The sequence below is a fragment of the Notothenia rossii genome, assembly GCF_949606895.1.
Source record: "Notothenia rossii genome assembly, chromosome: 7".
Lineage (NCBI taxonomy): Eukaryota > Metazoa > Chordata > Actinopteri > Perciformes > Nototheniidae > Notothenia > Notothenia rossii.
The window spans coordinates 8099274-8121966 of record NC_136905.1 but is presented as its reverse complement, the minus strand read 5'-3'; the positions used below and the strand labels follow the sequence as shown (position 1 = coordinate 8121966).

Below are 22693 nucleotides of genomic sequence, written 5' to 3'. Positions count from 1 at the left end.
GTAGAGTTTGCAAGCAAGCCCACCCAAGTGCCCTGCACATCTATGTTAAAGATGGTCCAACTAAACAGACTGGAAGGCCCTCTGATGTAGCAGGCAGAACCACAGCAGAGTTATGTGGCCACATAGGGGCCGGAGAACAAAAGAATGTGCTGTCCATTGTCCCAGTGCAAGTTAAGGCAGTCAAGTCTTTCAAGTCTATGCCCTCCTGGACCCTGGTTCCACCGCTACCTTCTGCTCCGAAGCGCTGATGTCTAAACTCAACCTGAAAGACAGAATGAATCAGAAAAAAATGGTGCCATCTCATGTCATACCTGGAATTGAAGTTTCAGCACTGGACAGCGACAACTTCTTACCTCTTCCTGACGTTTTCACCCAGAGAGAAATGCCAGTCACCTCCAGTAGCATTCCCAATCACATGATTTAACGCAGTGGGTGTACCTGAATAAAGTCAAACTTCCCAGTATCAGTGCTAAAGTGGAATTATTAGTTGGCACAAATGCTCCAAAGCTGTTCGAGCCATGGGAGGTTATTAATAGCCAAGGTGAGGGCCCCTACGCAGTAAAGACTCTATTAGGGTGGTTTGTAAATGGGCAACTCAGAAATGGTGGTGAGGGCAGTACGGTGAGAGTGACTGTGAATAGGATATCTGCCACAAGTTTGGAAGAGCTTCTAATGTCACAGTACAACCATGACTTCAACAAAGTGCCAACTGAGGAAAAGCTGTGCAGACTGTGCAGCCTCTTACCAAGGCATGTCCCTGAACACAGAGCTACTGCAGGGACCTGATCTGAATAATTCCCTTGTGGGAGTCATTGTGAGATTTCGCAATTGGATTTATGGCCGACATAAAATCAATGTTCCATCAGGTCAGAATGGATAAATCTCATGTGGACTACTTGCGGTTTCTGTGGTGGCCACAAGGTGATACCAGTAATCCCCTAAAAGAATACTGCATGCTGGTGCACATTTTTTGTGCTGTGTCCTCCCCAAGCTGTGCAATTTTTGCACTACAAAAAACGGCTGAAGACAATGAACATGGGTTCCACCTCAAGTAGCTGAAACTGTCCGAAGCAACTTTTATGTTGACGACTGTGTAAAGTCAGTCGCAAAAGAAACTGAAGCCATCCAGCTAGTAAAGGACCTCACTGCATTATGCAGAAGAGGCGGGTTTTAGCTGACCCAGTGGGTTAGCAACAGCAGAGCAGTTCTGGCCTCCATCCCCACAGAGCAAAGGATGTTAGGACTTTGGATCTCGACAAAGACAGTCTCCTCATTGAAAGAACATTGGGTTTGCAGTGGGGTGTGGACTCTGACAATTTCCAGTTTAACATCCATCTCAACCATAAGCCACATACACGAAGAGGAATACTTTCAGTTGTAAGTTCAATCTTTGATCCACTCGGCTTTCTGGCTCCTCTGATTCTCCCAGCCAAGCAGTTGCTACAAGAGCTCTGCCAGAGAGGTTTCGGGTGGGACCAACCTTTGCCCCAGACTATATCAGATAAATGGATCGAATGGATAGCAAGTCTGGAGAGGATAAAACGCTTCCAAGTGCCTCGCTGTCTGAAGCCAAAGAGCTATGGAATACAAAAGTTTGCAGAGCTGCATCACTTCTCAGACGCCAGTGAGAATGGCTATGGCTCAGTAAGCTACATTAGGCAGGTTAACATTCAGGATGTTGTTCATGTTGCCTTTGTCCTAGGAAAATCCAGAGTCCTTCCTTTAAAGCGCATCAGAGTACCGTGACTGGAGTTGGCAGCTGCAACACTGTTGGTGAAGGTGGACAAAATGCTGAGGAACGAACGACACATGGACTTAAACCCCTCAGTCTTCTGGACGGATAGCCAAACAGTACTCAAGTACATTGGTAATGAGTGTCACTGATACGTGACAATAGTGAACGGTCTCAATGGAGATATGTAAGCAGCAAGGAAAATCCTGCTGATGACGCCTCGAGAGGAATGAGTGCAGTCAAATTCATGCAGCAAAAAAGGTGGATAGATGCCCCAGAGTTCCTATGGAAGCCAAAGGAAAGTTGGCCTGTGGAAAAATCATTGACCTCCGAGCCATTGTTGCAAAATGCCCCAGAGGTCAGGAAAAACGACGCTGTATTCACAACAGTGGCAAGCATTGAAACTCCCACAGACCATCTTATGTCATACTTCTCTGATTGGAAGAGGCTACTTAAAGCAGCTTTGATGCATTGGTTCCAATCGCATCATAAATCTGTGTTTTCTACAAAATAAAAGCATTTCATTGGTTGATTGGCTTTGGTTAAGATAAAGGTAAAAGTAAATTTAAAGGGGATTTAGCAAATAGCATACCAGGAAAAAAAGATTAATCAAATGGGCACATTTCAATTCCAATTGAAGACATATTTACAACATCTAATCTCCCAATAAGAATTATTCAGAAGTTTTGAAAGATGATCATCTGCAAACATCCCAAACTCAAGGAGCTCGAGAAGAACAACATCTTTTTTTAAATTAAATAATTTAGAGGAAAAACCTGGCAAAATGTATCAGATTAACAGAGATCTTTCTCAGATAAGGGAATGCCTTGGGAATGGCTGCTTGGCAAAGACAACAAATCTAAATCCAAAGTTAGTTTGTTAGTGTTTCCAATACTTTAAGCTCCATCCTGCAGTTATAGCATCACACTAAAGCATCAGGCCTCAGTAAAAAAAGACAACAATAGGCAGATTACGTATAAAGTCACTATACAAATGTTTGGTAATTGGTAATACTGACATACAAACATGTTTAAATATTTATTTATTTATTAGTGTGACAGAAACAAAGTGTTCTGTATATAAGTCTTTTTTAACATGTATACACGTATGTCCATAAGATATTGATGTAGAAGCAGCAACAGCATTCAGGTGCCTATAAATCGCGTCCCATGGCTGGAGGTAATGGGATTGATTGAAGCCTTAATGGAGTAGCTGGTGATGGTTACTGAAGACTCACTGGTAAGTTCACGATTAGCTCGGAATAAAAAGGCACTATGCACTTCTTATCAGGACAGGAAGCTGGCTGGCTGGCCCGTATCACTGGCGTTATAGATGTTCGCCTAGGGCTGCGCTGGCAGTTCTGACCGTTGGTGCTCATCCTAATTTTCGGCCTTGATGTAACAATATTCATAATTAAGTAAATGTAACACCCTTTTCACCCCGGTTACACGTTTCATTTTGCCCTGTACGATGGGCGCTGTAAGTGATGAAAGTGGGGGAAGTTGGCTCATCTGGCGCCCGCAGCTCACAGCCAAAATGCGAGCGAGGGAGAGAGGGAGGGTGCACCGGTACCGGCGCTGTTGTTATTAGAATCTGGTGCTGCTTTAACGGATATAAGAACAAGACGTTTCTACAATAATGTGGAGCGAGAGTCCTCTCCAATCAGACTGAGAGGCTGATAACTACAGCTCAGTGAGGTAAGGACTCTTGAGTGTTTAGAACAGTTTGGTCACAATTTATGTAAACACATATTTCCAAGGCACTCCTTTATAATTATAGGGATCAACAGGTTTGAAATCATTCCAATGTATACTATAGGACAGTAACCAAAAAAATCCATAAATAAATGTTAAAATAAGATATGAATGAACAACACAAATAAAAGTTACATTCATTTCTTATTGGCTGTGGTAGGTTATTGGTTATGTTCACATACTTATTTGATTACATCCACTTGTCTAAGATGACAGAGACTTTCGACCCAAAACCATCTCTGTTGACTTGTGGATGCAAGCAGCTAATCACAGACTCAACCAGAGAGAAAGTGTAGGCCTACATCATCAGCTACCATGTCTGACAGAGAGGAAGACAGTGAGGAGAACAGTCTGGAGGAGGGTAGTGATGACAGCTTGTAGGATTACTGGTGGTGATAATGTTGTCTTGTGTTCACCTCTGCGTGTGTTCAGTGCCGTGTGTCTGGCAAATAAAGTCAAGACCCCCTCAAAAGTTACGGTTTATTTCATTTTAAGGATGAGCACCAAGCAACATCTCCAGGTGCTCCTTTGAGAACCAGGGCACCCCTGGTTATTATTTCCTACCTTACATAGCAGCAACATCATGGTAAGCTCTTGCAAGTTTAAAATCTAAATGGTTTCCACATATATTTTAAACATGAAAATGGGAAACACTACATACTAATTTAAATTCCTTTAATCGCTGTCTCACAAAAATAGAAAACTTCAAATGTAAAAGAATGTTTCAACATTTTGTTACAAAACATTCAAGTCCTTTGTAGAAAAACAGTGTTTCTACGGCCTCTGATTTGAAAGGGAATCTACGAGTAATGATTTCCTACATGGTGTTTTTTTCATTCACAGCACCCCCCTGTGGTGCTAAGTCTTCTTCCTGCCCCTGCCCCTTCCTCCTGTCAGCTGAAGGGAATGTGCAGAGGCTGAGAGTCTGTGGGTCTGAAGGTCAAGTCTCTGCTGAAGGATCCCAGTGAGGAGGAACTCAGCAGTGACGACTGGAAGAGATGCAGAGAGCGCCGGGCCGCACAGAGACAGGTCTTCCTCGCAGGAAATCACGAGAGTCTGCGGCTGAGAGAGGCCGTCAAATAGTTAGTGATATACTGAATGATAAGATAAAGAGACTGTCCCAAAATAATGTTCATTTACCTTTGGAGAAGAGGGCATCTTAGGGAGGAGGGTGGCTCCACTGCAGAAGATGATGTCCCTCATTTGCACTGGCTCTGGTTTCACCGACGCCGTAACGTGGATGTGATAACCCTAAGAGAAGAGATTCAATAAACATCACGTGTCTTTGTAAAATCACCGCAAAAAATCAATACAAGGCTTTTAAGAATGGACATTTGTATTACATGTGTATACCTGCCTGCATTTAGCTAGCTATGTCAGTATGGTATCAAACGATATCTGTTCAGCTTGTGCAGGGAAGGGAGTGTAACAGAAATGGAAACATTACAGCCTCCCTACTTCAAGTGCCCATTAAACATTAACAGTGCATTAAGAATACATGTCAATCTACTTTCCACAAGAGAAAGATTAATGGTGAACAATCTCCACTGTGCCAACGGAAAGATTGTTCAACTACAGAGAGGCTGACGTAAAAGCGATTAATGGTAAAATGTCAGGGGTTTCACATCTTTCATAGGCCGAGGAGGATTCTTACACAAGCATGTCTACTGTGAGTCATGATTCATCTCGTATCTGTCGATATTATCCACAACCCCTGTGCCCCCTTGCCAAGGGAAATGACACTCTGCCAATCTCTCACTCTGAGGAAAAATATAAGAACTAAAAACTACGATTGGAGTACCTGTAAGAGAGGCTGACTGCTGGCGACCCTCAGAGACTCCTCTAGGCAGAAACTAAACTTATTCTCCTGCTCCGGATCCTTCACAGCAAATGTGTTAGGAGACAGGAAGCTCCCGGCCTTGCAACTCTGAAGCACAGGAAGAAAGTAGAAACACAACAAGAGCGCCTGTATTAGTCAGTCTCCTTAAATGAGTGTAGTATTTGTATATAGATGGAGGTGGGAGAAGTAATCAGATCTTGTACTTGAGTAGAAGGAGACTTTTCTTTTCCTTATACATGTGTTGTTTTGTTTCTTTCCGTTAACCGTCAAGTGGGAAATAAGTATTTTTTGTGTGTGTTTCTCTTAGTGTCCTAAGATACTGTTATGTTTGGCTGTGAAAAAAAATAAAAATTATTATGATGAAGGGCAGACCATCTATTTGTATTTATTTTGTTTTTTTTAGAAAGGGGCAGGTCACATAAGATTTTATTCTTCTCCCTGCTCCTTTTCGCTCAATGGTAGAGTCATGTTTTGTGGCAATTATTGTACATTTGGTTTTGCGTACCACGAGCGGGACAAATAAAAATGAAATGAAAGTACCAGAGCGTAGGAGTTACAGTAAAAGTCCTGCATTCAAAATGTTACTCAAGTAAAAGTATTAGCATCAAATTATACTTAAAGTACCAAAAGTTTATTCCATTTCAGAATAATATATATGATATGTTTTATAATGATTGATCATGAAAGTGTTCTCAAAGCTGGTAAAGGTGCAGCTGGTTTGAATGACTTTGTATACTGCAGGGTAGCTTGATTTACTCCAGGTGGAACTAAAGTCTGATTTAACACTTGATTATATTTCACATCATTCATCCACATCTGTAAAGTAACTAAGTATAAAAAGATATACTCAAGTAGATTAAGTATCTCAGAGTTGTACTTTAGTACAGGAGTAAAAGTACTGAGTTACTTCCCACCTCTGTCTATAGAGAGATAAAACGTAATGTTTGAACTAACGTGGTCCAGCCAGTGTGTGGTGACGATGGGGACTCCTTTGGCCACGGCACACAGGAACTTCACGGTCCTGCGCACCTTGTCGGTCACCAGACAGTTCATGTCGGCCACGCCTTTGGCCATGCGGCCTCCCAGACGAGCCAACACCCTCTCCCCTTCTTCATCCACCACGCCGGTGAACAGCACCTGAGAGAGAGAGAGAGAGAGAGAGAGAGAGAGAGAGAGAGAGAGAGAGAGAGAGAGAGAGAGAGAGAGAGAGAGAGAGAGAGAGAGAGAGAGAGAATAAAATGTTGTTTTTTTAGCCTTTCTCTGCATTATTTGGCTTATTGTTTGTATTTATTTTCTATTTATAGACTGAAGTGTGTGAGAGTTTCTATACAGGTGTTTTGGTATCTTTCACTTCAATTCATCAATCCAAATGATTTTCTCTGTGTTTCACGTCTTACTCTTCAGACTTCTGGTAATATGCCATGTCATGAGGTAAGAAACCATATAAACCTTATAGTTATGGCTGACAGATCGTAATCGGCCACCGGGGGAAGCAGAGGCGGAGCGAGGGGTCTTTGCCACAGGTGACGAGTCGGCAAGAGCCTGTCGCTTCCGGGACGCAGCGCTGGTGGGAGTCTGGGGCTGTAAAATGGAGGGAGGGAGGGAGGGAGGGAGGGAGGGAGGGGAGGGGAGACGAGACAAGGACAAAAGGCAGACAAGGACGAAGCATGAAACACAGAAGGAGAGTGATGAGTGTAGGAGCAGAGTAGTGTGACTACTTAATTCATTAGTGTATTAATGGTGATGACTACTCCTGTTGCTCAGAGAGTAGTCAGTCCCTGATGTTGATGCAGTACATTATGAAAGGCTGACTCTCAGAGAAAAAAGCCACAGGGCCTTAAGCCGAGGTAAAAGCCTTCCTCAAGGACACGAGTTCCTGGTATATACCTCTAAGCTTTCCCTTTGGTCTGATGTCTCAGCACTAATGTAGGGCTGCTCAATTAATCGTATTTTAATCGCGATTATGGCTTGCAACGATTACGAAAACAACGTAATCGAAATAAAATGATGTTTTTTATTGTTATTACTTTTGAAAACATTTTTGGGTTTTTCAGTTGAGTTATACTTAAAGTTCAGGGTAATCAACTGTTAAAAACATACTGTTCAAAAAAAATTCTCCAATAAATGGATGTTTTCAAAGTCAATGAATAATCGCAATTACAATTATTGACCCAAATAATCAAGATTCAGATTTTTGCCATAATCGAGCAGCCCTACACTAATGGATTTGTGTCTCAAAGAAAAAACACTTCTGAGACCTTAACATTTCCAATACGTAATAATGAAGTCACCTCTGATGCCTCCACATGGTCGACAGAGAATCCACTGTCTTCCTCCTCCTTCATCTTTTTCTGAGCCACTGATGGCCGCCCTCTGCCTCCCTTCTTCACAGGTACCTCCTCCACTGCCTCACTCTCTCCACTTCCCTCCACTTTAGCGGAGGAAACACCTGCCATCTTGTTTGCTTGAGCGGTGGATGCTCTCCTTCTTCTCTTAGCTGGCACTGGAGTCTCATGGTTTGTTTCACCTGCTTCCTCTGGCGTGTGGGCTTTCTGCTTCCCTTGGAACGCTTTGTGGCTGCTGCTGGAGGCCTCTCCTGTATTTGCCTCCCTTTTTCTCCCTTTTCTCTTCTCTTTGTCTCCCTCACTGACTGCAGGGGCTACTGGTGCCTCCACAGTCTCACCCTTCACCGCTCTTCCCCTCAGAGTCCTTGTAGGCAGAGGTGATTCTCCGCTGGCACACTCCTGACTTGAGTCGTCTTGCTTTTCTGCAGCATGAGGCTCTGAGGCATTAGCTCTCCGTCGCCCTCTTGTGGTGGGGGCCTGTTGAGGGTCTGCCTTCTCAGTTCCGTCCTCCTGGGGAAGCGGCTCTCCCCCTCTCCTGCTCCCCCTGCCTCTCGCTGCAGGGGTGGGATCCACTGTTTGTTCACTCTGAATATTGATAGCAGGGATGGGCTCAGTTTTTCTTCCTCTTCCTCGCTGCCTGCCTCCTCCTCCTCCTCCTCTTCCTCCTCTGCTCTGAGAGCTCACGCTGCAAATGGACACCTTGGACCTGGACTGAGTACCTGGAGGAAGAGGAGGAGGAAGAGGAGCATCATTCATGTCCTGTTGTGTTGACGCCGTGTTCCTCCTCCTCCTCCTGTTGGTACCTCTGGTGCTGGCTGCTGTCGGGGGTGCACTGCTGCCCCTCTTGGCCCCCCGGCCCCCCTGGGTGCTCACACTTGAAGCGGACCTCTCTGAGCTGACGGAGTTGGAAGAGTTGGAGCGAGACCTGGTTCTCCTGGCTGGGACGTCGTCATTGGCACACATGGAGTCTGCTTCTGCTTCTGCTGAAGGCGGCGGGGCAGCAGCCGTTCCTCTGGTGGCTCTTCGGCTTCTCGCTGAGGTTCTGGACCGCTTTTCTACTTCCTGCTTTTCTACTTCCTGCTTTTCTTCTTCCTGCTTTTCTTCTTCCCGCTTTTCTACTTCCTGGTTTTCTTCTTCCTGCTTTTCTTCTTCCTGCTTTTCTATTTCCTGCCTTTCTATTTCCCGCTTTTCTACTTCCCGCTTTTCTACTTCCCGCTTTTCTTCTTCCCGCTTTTCTACTTCCCGCTTTTCTACTTCCCGTTTTTGTTTTTTCCGCTTTTCTTCTTCCCGCTTTTCTACTTCCCGCTTTTCTATTTCCCGCTTTTCTTCTTCCCGCTTTTCTTCTTTCCGCTTTTCTTCTTCCTGCTTTTCTTCTTCCCGCTTTTCTTCTTCCCGCTTTTCTACTTCCCGCTTTTCTTCCTGCTCTTTTATTTCTTTTTCCTTCTCCAACCTGTCTCCTTCTTCCTTTGCTTCCCTCTCCAGTTTTGCCTGGTGTTCCTGTTCAATCCTCTCAAGTCTCTTTCCTAGTTCCCTTTTCTCTACCTCCAATTTCTCTTTTCCTTCCTTCTCCTTTCTTTCCATTTCTATTCTCTCCAATCTTTCCGTCTCTTCCTTTTCTATTCTCTCCTTCTCACACTTTAATGTCTCTTGTTCCTCCTTTTCCTTTTCCACTCTTTCCTTAGCTTCTCTCTCCAATCTCTCTCTCTCTTCCCTTTCTGTCTTTTCACTCTCTAATCTCTCTTGTTCTTCCCATTCCTCTGAACTTGTGAACGGTTGCGTTTCCTCTTCTTGAATTTGCAGCGGCTTGGCTTTTCGTTTCCGTGGACCCAGAATCGAGTCCTCCTCATCATCAATTTCTTCATCTTCTCCAGCAACCACGGGCTGGGTTTCAACAGCAGGGACGTCAGAAGAACTAGCGAGGGGCGGAGTCTCTTCTTCATCACTTTCTCCCTCTTCATTTCCAGCCATGGGCTGAGTCTGGAGCTCAGAGTTTGAGAGCGTCTGTGTCTCCTCCTCGTCAAGCTGCAGCGGCTTCGCTTTTCTTTTGCGTGGACCTGGCATCGAGTCTTCATCATCACTTTCCTCATCATCACTTTCCTCATTTCCACTTGTAGCCATGGGCTGGGTTTCAGAAACACCCACGTGCTGCAGAGGCTGGGCTTCAAGAGATAGCTCAGAGTTAGAGAGCGTCTGTGTCTCCTCCTCGTCAAGCTGCCGCGGCTTTGCCTTTCTTTTGCGTGGACCTGGCATCGAGTCTTCATCATCACTTTCCTCATCATCACTTTCCTCATCATCACTTATATGCATGGGCTGAGTTTCAGCTACAGACAGAGCTTCACTGCGATGCTTCTTCTGAGGTTGATCTGCCTCTCCATCTTCTTCTCCCTTAACCTGGAGTACAGAGGAAAGTGGATTTTCTTCATCTGAACTCTCGTCTTCCTCAAAGACAGGCATTAGTTGGGTTTCAGCCATTGCGAGAGTAAAAGACGTGGGCACATGGAAAGCCTGAGAGGCAGCAGTAGCAGAGTTTCTTGACTCATCATCATCATCATCATCATCAGTGTCATCCTCTGAATCCCTGTCTGGCATTGTAATAAATTCCTGCGTGTCTTGAAGGTCAAAATCCACCTGACTCTCTTTTGCAGACGCTTCTGAACATCTGGCAGGCTCTGCTTCCTCTCCATATGCCTGGGTCTCTTCCATACTCGCACTCCCGCCCACAAAAGCTTGAGTGTTCTCCATAGCTAGAGCCTGACCCTGCAGATGTCTGCTGTCTGACAGTCCGAACTGGAAAGACGCTTCTCTGCTGGACTGCTCTCCTCTCTCGTCCCCAGAAGGCTCCAGGGGAAAAGCCTGGGCGGGGTCCTGTGGAGGGGTTCCCTGACGCTCTCCGGTCTGAAGAACAAAGGACTGCGTCTCGGCCACGACAAAGTCCTCATCCTCCTGACTCCCTGAGCTGGCAGACAATACCGTACGTCTTACAGCAGGGGCTACGGCACCTGGGAAGACAGAGGAGACCAAAGAAAGGAGGTTGTGCAAGGGTCTAAATGTCCTCACCTTTGAAACAGAAGTGAAACGTGATTTACTTACGTTTATATGGAACCGCAGAGGGAGTGAAGAAAGCCTGAGTGTCCATATCTTCCATTCCTCTCTCTGAAACCATCTCAAAGTTATTTAAAGTAAGAACATGTCAAAGTTTTAACACGCTAATATGTCATGTTAAAAATCATTTAAAAATGTATAAAGTTGATTGGATGATATGTCTACACTCTACAAATCTCAATTTCCAATATTGAAGAATGCTATTAAATATATCTTGATTGTTAAAGTTATTTAAAAAAAGACATTCTGACATATTTCTAGAGTAAGCTTAAACTAAACTAAACACCCATTTTCATGGTTGATTATTTGCTAAAGTGACTACTCCAGCTTCTTAGATGTAATGATTTGTATGCAGAATTACAACGGGAATTTTTCACTATTTTCTGTCATTTTATAAACAAAACAACGAATCAAAGAAATGTTATCTGCACATGAAACCATAATACATGCATTCCATGTAGTTCTCATTTGAAGAGTGATTGACAGGTTACCTGTTAGGGGTACAGGTGTGGAGCAGTTCTGCTGTAGAGGAGCCAGCAGCCCAGAGGCCATCTCTCTCTGCAGGCTGGGGATCTGGCTCTCAGCTGCATCCTCCACATCTGTGTCACTGTCCTCTTTAAGGTCAGCTGCGTCGCCGGCAGGTGGCCCGATGGATTCATCAACATCTGGATCTGCATCATCTGACGTTGTACCACGATCTATGGATACGTCTGAGACAACAAGAGCTATGAACAGAGGAGAATTCTCTTCCACATCTGCGTCGCTGTCGGACAAAATATCAAAATCTGCTCCTGGTTGTTCTGTGGTGCATGATTCTGTGAGAGAGGAGGGTTCACCGAGTGCTGGTGCAGGAAGCGCTTCATCGTCTGTATCGCTGCCTAGTTGCAGGCTGTCAGGCGCAGCGGGGATAGATCGAGGCCTAATATCTAATCGAGTGGGAGTTTCATCTATTTCAGGGTATTTATTATTTGTTCCACGTTCCATTTCTTCTTCTTCTTCATCAACATCTGTGTCACTGTCTAGGTGGACATTTTCCACCTGTGTTGAAAAAGCAGAGTCAGCTGTTTGTGTGATCTGAAGTGACGGGGCTTTTGCATTTGTTGCAGCTTCTGACATTGCATCATCCTCCACATCAGTGTCACTGTCCATAGTGACGCCCTCTGGCTGAACAATTGAAGGTTTCTTGTGGTCAGCAGAGGAAGGCAAACTTTTGTGAACTTGGTCTAAGGCATCATCGTCCTCGTCCACATCTGTATCACTGTCCATGTGAAACTGGGCTGTGTCTGGGGGCTGATCAGCTTTTTGGTTTGCAGTCAAGGTCACAGGACATGTAGATATTACCCCCTCCTCTTCCTCCTCCTCCTCCTCATCAGTGTCACTGTCCATGTCAAACACAGGGATCGGATCTGTGAAGACTGATGGTGTGAATTCAGGCAGTTCATCTTCTCCTGTAAGACTGACATTGCTTCCCGTCTTCACGGGCACATGGTGTTCACTTTCTTCAGACTGTGTCCCTCCCAGTGCTGTTCTTTCTTCCTCCCCGTGTTCCTCCTCTGCACGATCGTCCACAATCTCAACTGTCTTTTTGTTATTCAGCTGCTGTCGCCCCGCATCCATGTCTGTCTCCTCGAGGCTGAAGCTGACATGTCTGTGAGGCCTATTTTTTGTGGAGGAGGACGGTGTGGTGGTACTTTCATCCTCACTGTAAAGCAGAGGGAAAAAACGGGACTGATTTTTAGAAAGACTACAGACTATCCAATCTACTTTCTATAGCACATTTAAAAACAACAGAGTTGAACAAAGTGCCGTACATCAACAGCTGTATTCAAACACAGAATAAATACATAAAAAACAGACAGGACACGAAACAAATGTAAAACATGAGACACTGAAACCAGACCAGAAGCCACAGACGGAGAAACTCTCCGACATGACATAAAAACAATACAAAACACTAGGAAGATCAAAACCCAAATGTGAAAGCACAAGTGTCACCTGGTCTGTAAATGCCAGGGGAAAGAAGTGGGTTTTTAAATGAGATTTAAAAACAGGCAGAGTTGGAGCAAGTCTAACCTGGAGGGGCAATTCCTTCCATACTTTCGGAGCTGCAACCGCAAAGGCTCTGTCTCCTCGCTGCTTCAACCTCGATTTAGGGACGACCAGAAGGAGTCTGTCAGCAGACCTCAGTGTGGGTGTGTATGGTTTTAAAAGATCTGCCAGGTACGGTGGGGGGGGGCTAAACCGTTTAGGGCTTTGTGTGCAAACAATAACATTTTAAATTGTATTCTAAAACTGACTGGTAGCCAATGTAAAGAGGCGAGTACAGGCGTAATATGTTCACGCCTGCCTGTCCTTGTAAGGAGGCGTGCCGCAGCATTCTGGACCAGCTGTAGGCGAGACAGGGAAGCCTTGCTTACTCCAAAGAGCAGAGCATTGCAGTAATCCAGTTTCCAAGTTCCCATCAGCAAAACAAGTGGGTTTGATATCCTGGCTCCAAAATGGTGGAATGAGCTCCCCATTGAAATCAGGACAGCAGAAAGCTTGCACATCTTCTTCAGACTGAAAACTCATCTCTTTAGACTCCACTTCGAGCGATAGAATTACAAACAAAGCACTTATATACTAATAAAGGGCTGGCTTATCTAAAGCCAGTTGAGTAGCACTTGAAATGTTTTGGCTCTATGAAACCTGATGTACTTATGATTCTGTTTTCTTCAAGTTTGTATCTTCTTGGTCGAATGTACTTATTGTAAGTTGCTTTGGATAAAAGCGTCAGCTAAATGCAATATAATATAAAACAATGTATTTACTCTCTCAAAGTCATTCAAAGAAAGGAAAGGCTTGACCTTTTCTAAAAGTCTTAGCTGAAAGAAGCTGGATTTGACCACAGAATGGATCTGTCTGTCAAGTTTCAAATCACACACCCACATTTGTGACAATGGGTTTCACATATGGGACAAGAGAATCCAGCACAGGCGGGGCATTGGGGCCACCACTGGGTCCAAACATTATCACCTCTGCCTTTTTTTCATTGAATTTAACATTTCATATTTTGACTAAAGTAAAATAAGGGATACGCTGCATAAAAGCAAATATCTCCACGGAGATGAATGACTGTGTTATGAATACAGATTTGTTTGAAAGATGTATAGGACGCTTTACCTTTCAGGGACGGTTTTGTTTGTGGGACTCAGGAATGTTGAACATCTGGGACTGGATTTATGGGAGTCAGAATCGGACACTATAAAAGACAATTTAATTTTGATTTGATTTATTTCGAACGTGTAAATACAAACTTTATGATACTGTACAAACTCAAGCAGTATCAAATTTGATAAACAAACATATTATTGACTAACAAATGATATATAAACAAATGATCTACCTAATTACACATCTGAAAATGGGTGGGAAGAAGTTTACACTTATTTAATTTTAGTTAGTTAGTGTAATAACGTTATTTACATACCTATTGCTTTGCGCCTTCTTTGCCCTGTTTCTCCGTCTGAGTCCGAGTCAGACTCCGGGACCAGGCTCCCTTCTGGGTAGGTTGGGGTTTGCTCAAAGGACAGGACAGTGGTTACGCCAGGGGTCTTCATGGTGTCCTCCTGATCAGGTAATGACACCCTAGCTCTTGTACCACCGTTGACATATTTCTTGCCGCTTGTGCTTGTAGCATGTAGCAGCGTGGCCTTTACCCCTGAATGTCTGCTCACAGGAGTCCTCGCATCCCCTTGAGAGGAAACTGCATCTTCAGCGCAGCTCACATACCGACATGGGATGTCTGCCACCACCAAGCTGTCACGTTCACTGAGGGCATAGCGTACATTAGGTGTCAGCTTCTTTTGGCCCTTGCGGGTCCCATTCATGCTCCCTTGGTCCCAAACCAAAGCCTCTATGTCCACTTCACTGTGACGTCCTCTTTTCCTGTAGACTGAGAGGCAGATGGTGGCGTGCTGCTTCGAAATTGAGGGTGCTATCAGGGGCACGGCGCAGGTGTTGGGGTCACGGCCCAGGACGTTTTCTCCCAAAAAGAGAGGAACCTCTGGGAGACAGAGAACACCCATCAGAAAAAAAGACAAGTTAAGTTAATTCAACTAAGTGCCTAAATCAGAAAACAATAGCAGTAATACCAGCAATAGAGGGGGCCACTCACCTGTCTCAGGTATGTGTGCATTTTTTAATATGTACAGTTTAGCCAATGGTCGTCCTCTCTTATTTTCACTCTCATCTTCATGATCCTCCTCATCTGACTCCAATATTGAGTCACAGATCCTCTGAGTAGCATCCATACCTCACACAGGGTAGGACAGGACGACTGCTATACTACAGACACAGATAAATGGATGTTAAAGCAGTCTGTTTCCACCAACGTTAGCTTTAACTAGCCGTGAGAACATTGCTGGATATACCGTTAGTAGATATTGCTAGGCAACAACGTTACCATTAGCCTGAATAGCTTTCATTTGCTATACTTTTTTTGTTAAATTCTGCTTTGCTTCAATCCTGTTTATGGAGTGAAGCAACGCTGGCACAACTTTTATCGAACTTGTATCAATATGTCTATCAAATCACTTTGCAGCAATCCCACTTCCGGTCAGCATACAAACAAAACTACGCAAAAGACGTCAACTGACAGTTTTGGTTATTCTAACGTCTAATTAAAAAAATAAATGTTATAGGCTAATGAACCTATTGCTTTTTAAATTTCGCCCAATATTGTCAATAACAATTATCAATGTAAATATAATGTACTACTGCTTTCAAGAAAGAGAATAATTTACCTTGAAAACTATAAAGGAAGTACCATCGACTCGAGGTGGCTTCACTGTACACCCGACTGCATGGTGAAATTGTTCAAATGAATGCCAAGTTCATTTGCATTGTTGTTGCACTAAAAATGTGCCACATATTCGTAAAAAATGTACTCTGCTGTTACCTAGCTTTCCACGCTTTGGAGATATGTAAAAAATAAACACACACATCCTGGAAAGAATCGAACACGCCCATAAGAGGTGTCTGAAATGCATGTGATTGGCCAGTTAACCGACCACTCACACTGGACTCTGTTGCCATTGGTCATTTTCCCCCAGCCTCACTTTAAAAGTTTCTGATTGGACCAACATTCCCGCACAACTGTAGTGTCTTAAAGGGACCATACAGAATTATTAGATTGTGATACCATAACTAAAAACTAGTCCAACTGTCCAATATTCTATTAGACATACACTTGTTCATTAATTCAAAAGTAATAGAAAAGGTTTTAAAAACAGTTTGAAGTGTAAATCAAGTGGCCCAAATGAATACCCTTCTGCAGATATTGATTCATTTTCTATCTTCATGTTTGTTTTTTTCACACAAAAACTGCCCTACCTAACGGGAATTTAGGGGCCGTAAGAAATGAAAATGTGGATATGAATATATGCAGCCCTAAAGAACAACTTAACTTGATATCAGAGGGCTTGTGATATTTGCTGCATTTTTACCCAAACATGAGGATCTGTCTCAAAGACGATATCTGTGTTTTTCAAGATCATTATATGTAAATTGTGAGCTTATATTATAACATACATGGAATGTGGGCCCGGTAGCACATTGTTGTCCTGGGGTCCCTTTGTATGAGTCATTCGTCGGGCACCGGCAACATTTGTAATTCTTGTACTCATATGCTAATATATAATATAAATATAATAATCTATAGGCTATAATAAAAAAGTTAGACAAGTACTTACTACATTATTTTTGGGGCACCTACATCTAAACCTCCTCCTGAAACGAATTGTATGCGAAACAGATAATAAAAACAGCTGTGCACTGAACATACCATGTTACGAGGTTTGACTCATAGTTGTGGGAATGTGGTTTTGCCGGGAGAAAAATCTTTGCCTGACTGTATGTTGCAAATTGGTGTGCACACAGCCATCATTCTTGCCAAGTAGAAACCTTGAGATATAACACCTCATTAATTCAAATAATAATATCTGGGAACCATATTTGACCCACTGCATGTCTGCAATCTCTGTGTATTCAAGTATTTTAAAGCTTAATGTTCATGGGAAAGACCATAAACCATAAACTGCTGTATCCAAGCATCTCAAAAGTGAATGGATCAGCTATTTTTCAAATAGCTGCTGGAAACATCACATGAATGCATCATTATTCTCCTACAAAAACAGCTGACCTCAACAGAGATAACATTCATTTATCTCTGATAATGCGCTTTGTATGAAATCCTTTATATTTCTACTGTTTTGAAATGTGATTAATGGCTGAGTCTTAGTTAAAGTTTTATCAGACAATGAAGATTTGTTATATGCACACATTTAAGAAAGGCAGACACGTTTTCATTTGATAACTTTATTTGCACTGAATCACAATGGATTTCTAACGTATGCTAAAGATGAATTCTAGCAGTACTTCAGAATATGTTTGTTCCTTCGTTACTTTAATGTTTTTTTTTTGTGATAATGTTAGATTTTGGCATTGATGTCTTGACCTTCATATTTTTATCTTCAATCATCATCATCAGCTTCCTCCTCAAATTCTCCCTCCTCTTCGGTGGTGGCATCCTGGTACTGCTGGTACTCGGACACCAGATCATTCATGTTGCTCTCGGCCTCGGTGAACTCCATCTCATCCATACCTTCTCCGGTGTACCAATGCAAGAAGGCCTTACGACGGAACATGGCTGTGAACTGCTCTGAGATGCGCTTGAACAGCTCCTGAATGGCTGTGCTGTTACCAATGAAGGTGACGGCCATCTTGAGGCCTCGTGGTGGAATGTCACAGACGGCGGTCTTCACATTGTTGGGGATCCATTCCACGAAGTAGCTGCTGTTCTTGTTCTGGACGTTGAGCATCTGCTCGTCGACCTCCTTCATGGACATGCGGCCGCGGAACACGGCGGCGACGGTCAGATAGCGGCCGTGACGTGGGTCGCACGCAGCCATCATGTTCTTTGCATCGAACACCTGCTGGGTGAGCTCGGGGACAGTGAGGGCGCTGTACTGCTGGCTGCCTCTGCTGGTCAGGGGGGCGAAGCCGGGCATGAAGAAGTGCAGACGGGGGAAAGGCACCATGTTGACGGCAAGTTTGCGCAGATCAGCGTTGAGCTGGCCGGGGAAACGAAGGCAGGTGGTGACCCCGCTCATGGTGGCGGACACCAAGTGGTTAAGGTCACCGTAGGTGGGGGTGGTAAGTTTCAAAGTGCGGAAGCAGATGTCATACAGAGCTTCATTGTCAATACAGTAAGTTTCATCGGTGTTCTCGACGAGCTGGTGGACTGAGAGGGTGGCATTGTAAGGCTCAACCACTGTGTCTGACACCTGAGGATAGAAAACACATTTGTTTTCAGTCTCATGATTTTAGATCAGAAAACCTAAGGCAAGAAAAACTCAAATGAAAACTTCTTAAAAGAGTATGTTACCTTGGGGGAAGGCACCACACTGAAGGTGTTCATGATGCGGTCGGGGTACTCCTCGCGGATCTTGCTGATGAGCAGGGTTCCCATACCCGATCCAGTTCCACCACCAAGAGAGTGTGTGAGCTGGAAGCCCTGCAGGCAGTCACAGCTCTCTGCCTCTTTGCGGACCACATCCAGGACTGAGTCCACCAACTCAGCTCCCTCTGTGTAGTGACCCTTGGCCCAGTTGTTTCCCGCACCACTCTGACCTGGAGGAGAAGAAGAGACATACAGGTGAGCTGATCTTATTACCCTGCCCATAAAAGAATGTAGTCTTTCAATATCATGACATAGAAGCTTAATTCCACCCACCAAACACAAAATTGTCTGGCTTGAAGATCTGCCCAAAGGGTCCAGACCTCACGGAGTCCATGGTGCCAGGCTCCAAGTCCACAAGAATGGCACGAGGTACATATTTTCTATCTTGTCGAGAAAAGAGAAAAGACAGGGAGAGAGAAAACAGCCCAGTTCAATAATGTGGGAAACCACAGTCTTGGATGTTACACAAAAATATATAATGTGGGAAAATCTATGCATGACAGCAGACATGAGAAAGTAAAACATGTGTTTTACCTCAGAATGAAAAAGCAAAGGTGAATATGTGTTCTCATAATATACCCTTTATTTATGTAAGTTGACGTACCAGTGGCCTCATTGTAGTAGACGCTGATCCTGTCCAGCTGCAGGTCACTGTCTCCGTTGTAAGTCCCGGTGGGATCGATGCCGTGCTCATCGCTGATCACTTCCCAGAACTGCACACACAAAAGGAAAGGTGTCACATGACTTGCAAAGAAAATACACATGTACCCATTAGCAGTGGTTTTTTTGTGACTGGGGACTTTAAACGAGGAAAACAGCGATGGGTCTGCATTTTGAGGTTTTGATGGAAATGATATTTTCCCTGTTCACAGAGCCATATATTAACCCATGCAATGCAACACAGCTGTTATTATCTACATAGCCATTGATTGATGACTCAGCAGAATGCATTTCTTTCAGATGGAGAGAGCACAAAGGGGCTTCAGATCACCGCAGGGGCAACACTGGAAATGAACTGCATGCGGCCACACTTCACTGAAGACACCGATTGTGTTCAGATCTGTATTCATGTCTTGTTCACTTGTTAAAGGCCACAGTGTGTATGCATTAAATCCCATAAGCGGTTCTGACTGTTACGTATGCACCCATTTGCCTGAACGTGTTTTTATGATACCTTCCTACTACGGCTTTTGTCATGCTGCTGGTGAATTTATGCTAACAGCAGCAATAGGAGGATTTGGAATAATCTGGATAAGCGGGGCTGCATTGCTGCTCAGTACTTAAGAGATTGGGAGTCTGCTGTGGTTTAAGTATCCTGACATTTAAAAAAGACCATGGAAAACAAAAATCTCCAAGTGACCTTAATGTGAAAAAGAATGATCTAAAGACCGAAAAGAGTATAGATATTTTACAGTGACGTGTAAGATGATTATCACTGCAGACTGAAAAGTAATCAGAGTGAAAGAATGAGGACAATAAGCAGGAAGGCAAAACCACACCCTGACCCAATTCACCACAATGTAGCTGTTCAGACATCCCGTCAATCACATCCACTGGACATCTGAGACAATGAGTCCTGGGGGAATGGAAACAAATGGAGATCTGCACCGCCACTAGTTATTTTAACACCAGTAGGCAACACAAAGAGACACATGATACTCCATGCTTTAAAAGGTAGGATAGACATACATTTACTTCATTAATTCCAGACACCTAAAAGGTACACATGATTTCCTGCAGTTCCTGTTCAGTGTTCTACAAATTAAATAAAAGCATTATATGTTGTGTTCATTTCCTAGTCTTCCAGAAAACCAGCTGCAGTTGCATATCAAGTCAATTGTGAACCCAATGACTTCACCCACTGGGTATCAGCTGTTTCCTCCGTTCCTCCCCTAATTTGGTTACTGGAGAGAAAAGGACATTGATTACAAAGCCAGGCCCCACTTTACTGTACATTAAAACCTCTGTCAGCAGAGCATCTCTACAGTAATGATGTATCCTTTAATATATGGGACATTGCTAATGTTGTCTCCAAACTATATTTGAATACTAGGGCAAGGTTCCTGTGCGCTTGAGAGTTCCCATTTAAACATATGCTGTTAGTAGCAAATGATCCGTTTGGTATGAGGTAATAAGACAGGGATAATAAGGGCTGACTGGACAGTACTGTGGCAGACTGCTATTGTTCAGGGGTGTGGGGAGTAGGTTATTGTACTTGTGAGGCAGACTGCCCGGCCCTATATCAAATGTACTCAAATGAAAAAATAAAGTTATGATTGAATTTCGTTGCTTAAAACAATGCAAATGTATTGCTCTTTATCAGTCTTTTAAAAAGGAACACTTGTCTCTTCTATTATCCATGCCACACCCTTTCCTCACCCTCCTACCCTGATTTCTCACCAGCTGAAACAGCAGTCTGCATCTACAGCCTGCAGGAGGAAATCAATATATTGATCCATTAGGGATTTGGGGGGGGAAAGTGAGCTGCACAATCCTAGCTCCAACGTATTGTTTGAGTTGCAGCCACATCTGTGTCTGCCAGACAAAGAAGGATCCACTGACTCTGAAGGGAAAGTGAAGAATAGACTGGTTTCCTTTCCTCATTCTTTTCTCCAGACAATATCAGAAGAATCCTCAGCTGTTGAGACGCAAACAAAAACCGGTCGAGACACAAGAGCCCCGTTTTTCCGTTATTTCTATATGCGAGTAGTGTCTGCTCCACACCCATCACCAGCTACTGCAGTGCACGGAAACCAGACAGAAAGCACACAAAGAACCATCAACAGTTGTGAATCTGCATTTAGTGATGTTTTAAAAAAAAATGGTGTATGAAAACAGCTGTTTGTCTTCAGGCATAATGAAACAAAATAAGTCCTTTTTCGTAATGTAAAAATCAGCTTTTTAAAAACTTAAAATAAGCTTTATATCCTGCATAAGGAGCCAGCATATGATGTTTTATCAATTGTATTTTTTAAGAAATAAAGAAATCCTTATCAGTTATAATTTCTTACCTTGGCACCAATCTGGTTACCGCACTGGCCGGCTTGGATGTGCACGATTTCCCTCATAGTGGAAGCTAAAGTTTCACAGTGCCGCGCAGATAGACGTGAGGCTTCGTGGGGACGAGGAGCCGACCCAAGACTAGCGTGGAAGTGCCGGACTATGCATTTATAATGTTGGAGAGCATGGGGGCCGTGAAGTGGGCGGGGCTTAACTACCAGACTCAGCGGTGATTGGCTGAAAGAGCAGCCCCAGAGCCCGGATGAGGAGGGGTGCTGCTGCAGATCAGGGTGGGGAAATGAGATGCAGAGATTCACCAGGATATACCAGCTGGTGTCGAGAAACCCAGTGACATGTGTTTTTTTTCGTTTTTTCCCAGAGGCGAATAACCAATCAGCAGTTTTAAAAATCCCTCTTGTTACTGTAACACTCCCTGCTGAGGAGACAGATGACAGTTTCAGCTAGAGACAAGATGGGGTCAGTCTGCCCCTCTCATCAGGGTCCTTTGTCTCAGCAGAAGGCCTATGTAGAAAATGCTCTGGAGCCCTTTTATCATATTGCAGGATCTCAATTATTATTTAAAAAACAATTTTGTTTGTCAAACTGTTACATCAGAGTAGTCCAGGAGTCTTGTTATGGGATCTAGTTTTCTTAGTAAGACATGTGCACCTGTGTAGGCTAAGATAAGCTATTTCAAAGCAGCTGCTTATATGCCTGATGTGTAATCATACTCTATGTGTGTATATGGGTTAGTCTATTTTTTTGTTTGGTTATGTGAGCATGTGCCTTGTGATGCGAGACTCATTTGAGAGAAATCTGACGATATAGTGAAATAAAATCTTCATCTGCACATTGAGTTTATATTACATTATTTATTTGTTTAAGCACTTCAAGGACGTCCCATTCATTATGGGTTTTCGCTTTGGTCTTTTCAGTAGCCGTCCATTTTTGTGGCTCTGTGGTTTGCATTAGAAAGTTGTGAGCCTCATAATATAGCTTGCTTGACACAAATGTATGGTGTTTTTTTTAAAACCAACTCATATGATGAGATAAGAGGAGATCGGCCTTGAGCTGATTACTCTCCAAACATGTATAAGAGAGAAAGAGAAGCAAAAGAAAACTAAAGCAAACAGGCTGTCATACACATATTGAAAAAGGTGGATCATATCTGATGCCAGTTAGCATGTTTTCCCTTTAGACTGTGATATAAAAGTGAAACAAATAATAAAAAAGGAACTTAACTAAATCAAGATAAACTTCATTAAAACAACCTTGGAAGAAGAGGCTTTTATCCAAAGCGATTTACATACTAAGCACTGTGGGCAATCCCCACAGGAGCAATTTGGGGTGAAGTGTCTTGCCCAGGGACACAACGACATGCTGACTGCAGGGGGGTTTGAACCTGTGGCCTCCTGATCC

At 43.6% G+C, this 22693-nt stretch overlaps 2 protein-coding genes across 8 annotated transcripts; both read right to left on the bottom strand.

The window, feature by feature from the left end:
- Positions 1 to 3952: 3952 nt before the first annotated feature.
- Positions 3953 to 15740, bottom strand: mdc1 (mediator of DNA damage checkpoint 1). 2 transcript variants are annotated; one of them, XM_079691496.1, is made up of 12 exons: positions 15558 to 15740; positions 14930 to 15099; positions 14243 to 14818; positions 13936 to 14014; positions 11265 to 12475; positions 10762 to 10824; positions 7618 to 10670; positions 6776 to 6907; positions 6281 to 6463; positions 5288 to 5413; positions 4627 to 4737; positions 3953 to 4548 (listed from the first exon to the last, which is right to left on the bottom strand). In XM_079691496.1, the coding sequence occupies exons 2-12, from the start codon at positions 15063 to 15065 to the stop codon at positions 4345 to 4347; spliced, it is 5874 nt and encodes a 1957-aa protein (XP_079547622.1). In that variant the 5' UTR covers positions 15066 to 15099; positions 15558 to 15740; the 3' UTR covers positions 3953 to 4344. The 2 variants fall into 2 exon arrangements, with proteins under 2 accessions (XP_079547622.1, XP_079547623.1); XM_079691497.1 differs by having other exon boundaries at positions 14930 to 15094.
- Positions 15741 to 17114: 1374 nt separating this feature from the next.
- Positions 17115 to 21443, bottom strand: tubb5 (tubulin, beta 5). Of its 6 annotated transcripts, none has more exons than XM_079694278.1 (6): positions 21286 to 21390; positions 19789 to 19876; positions 18879 to 18987; positions 18548 to 18658; positions 18200 to 18444; positions 17115 to 18098 (listed from the first exon to the last, which is right to left on the bottom strand). In XM_079694278.1, the coding sequence occupies exons 4-6, from the start codon at positions 18606 to 18608 to the stop codon at positions 17286 to 17288; spliced, it is 1119 nt and encodes a 372-aa protein (XP_079550404.1). In that variant the 5' UTR covers positions 18609 to 18658; positions 18879 to 18987; positions 19789 to 19876; positions 21286 to 21390; the 3' UTR covers positions 17115 to 17285. The 6 variants fall into 6 exon arrangements, with proteins under 6 accessions (XP_079550404.1, XP_079550402.1, XP_079550405.1 ...); XM_079694276.1 differs by having other exon boundaries at positions 19789 to 20178; positions 21286 to 21380; XM_079694279.1 differs by having other exon boundaries at positions 19789 to 19850; positions 21286 to 21362.
- Positions 21444 to 22693: the final 1250 nt, after the last annotated feature.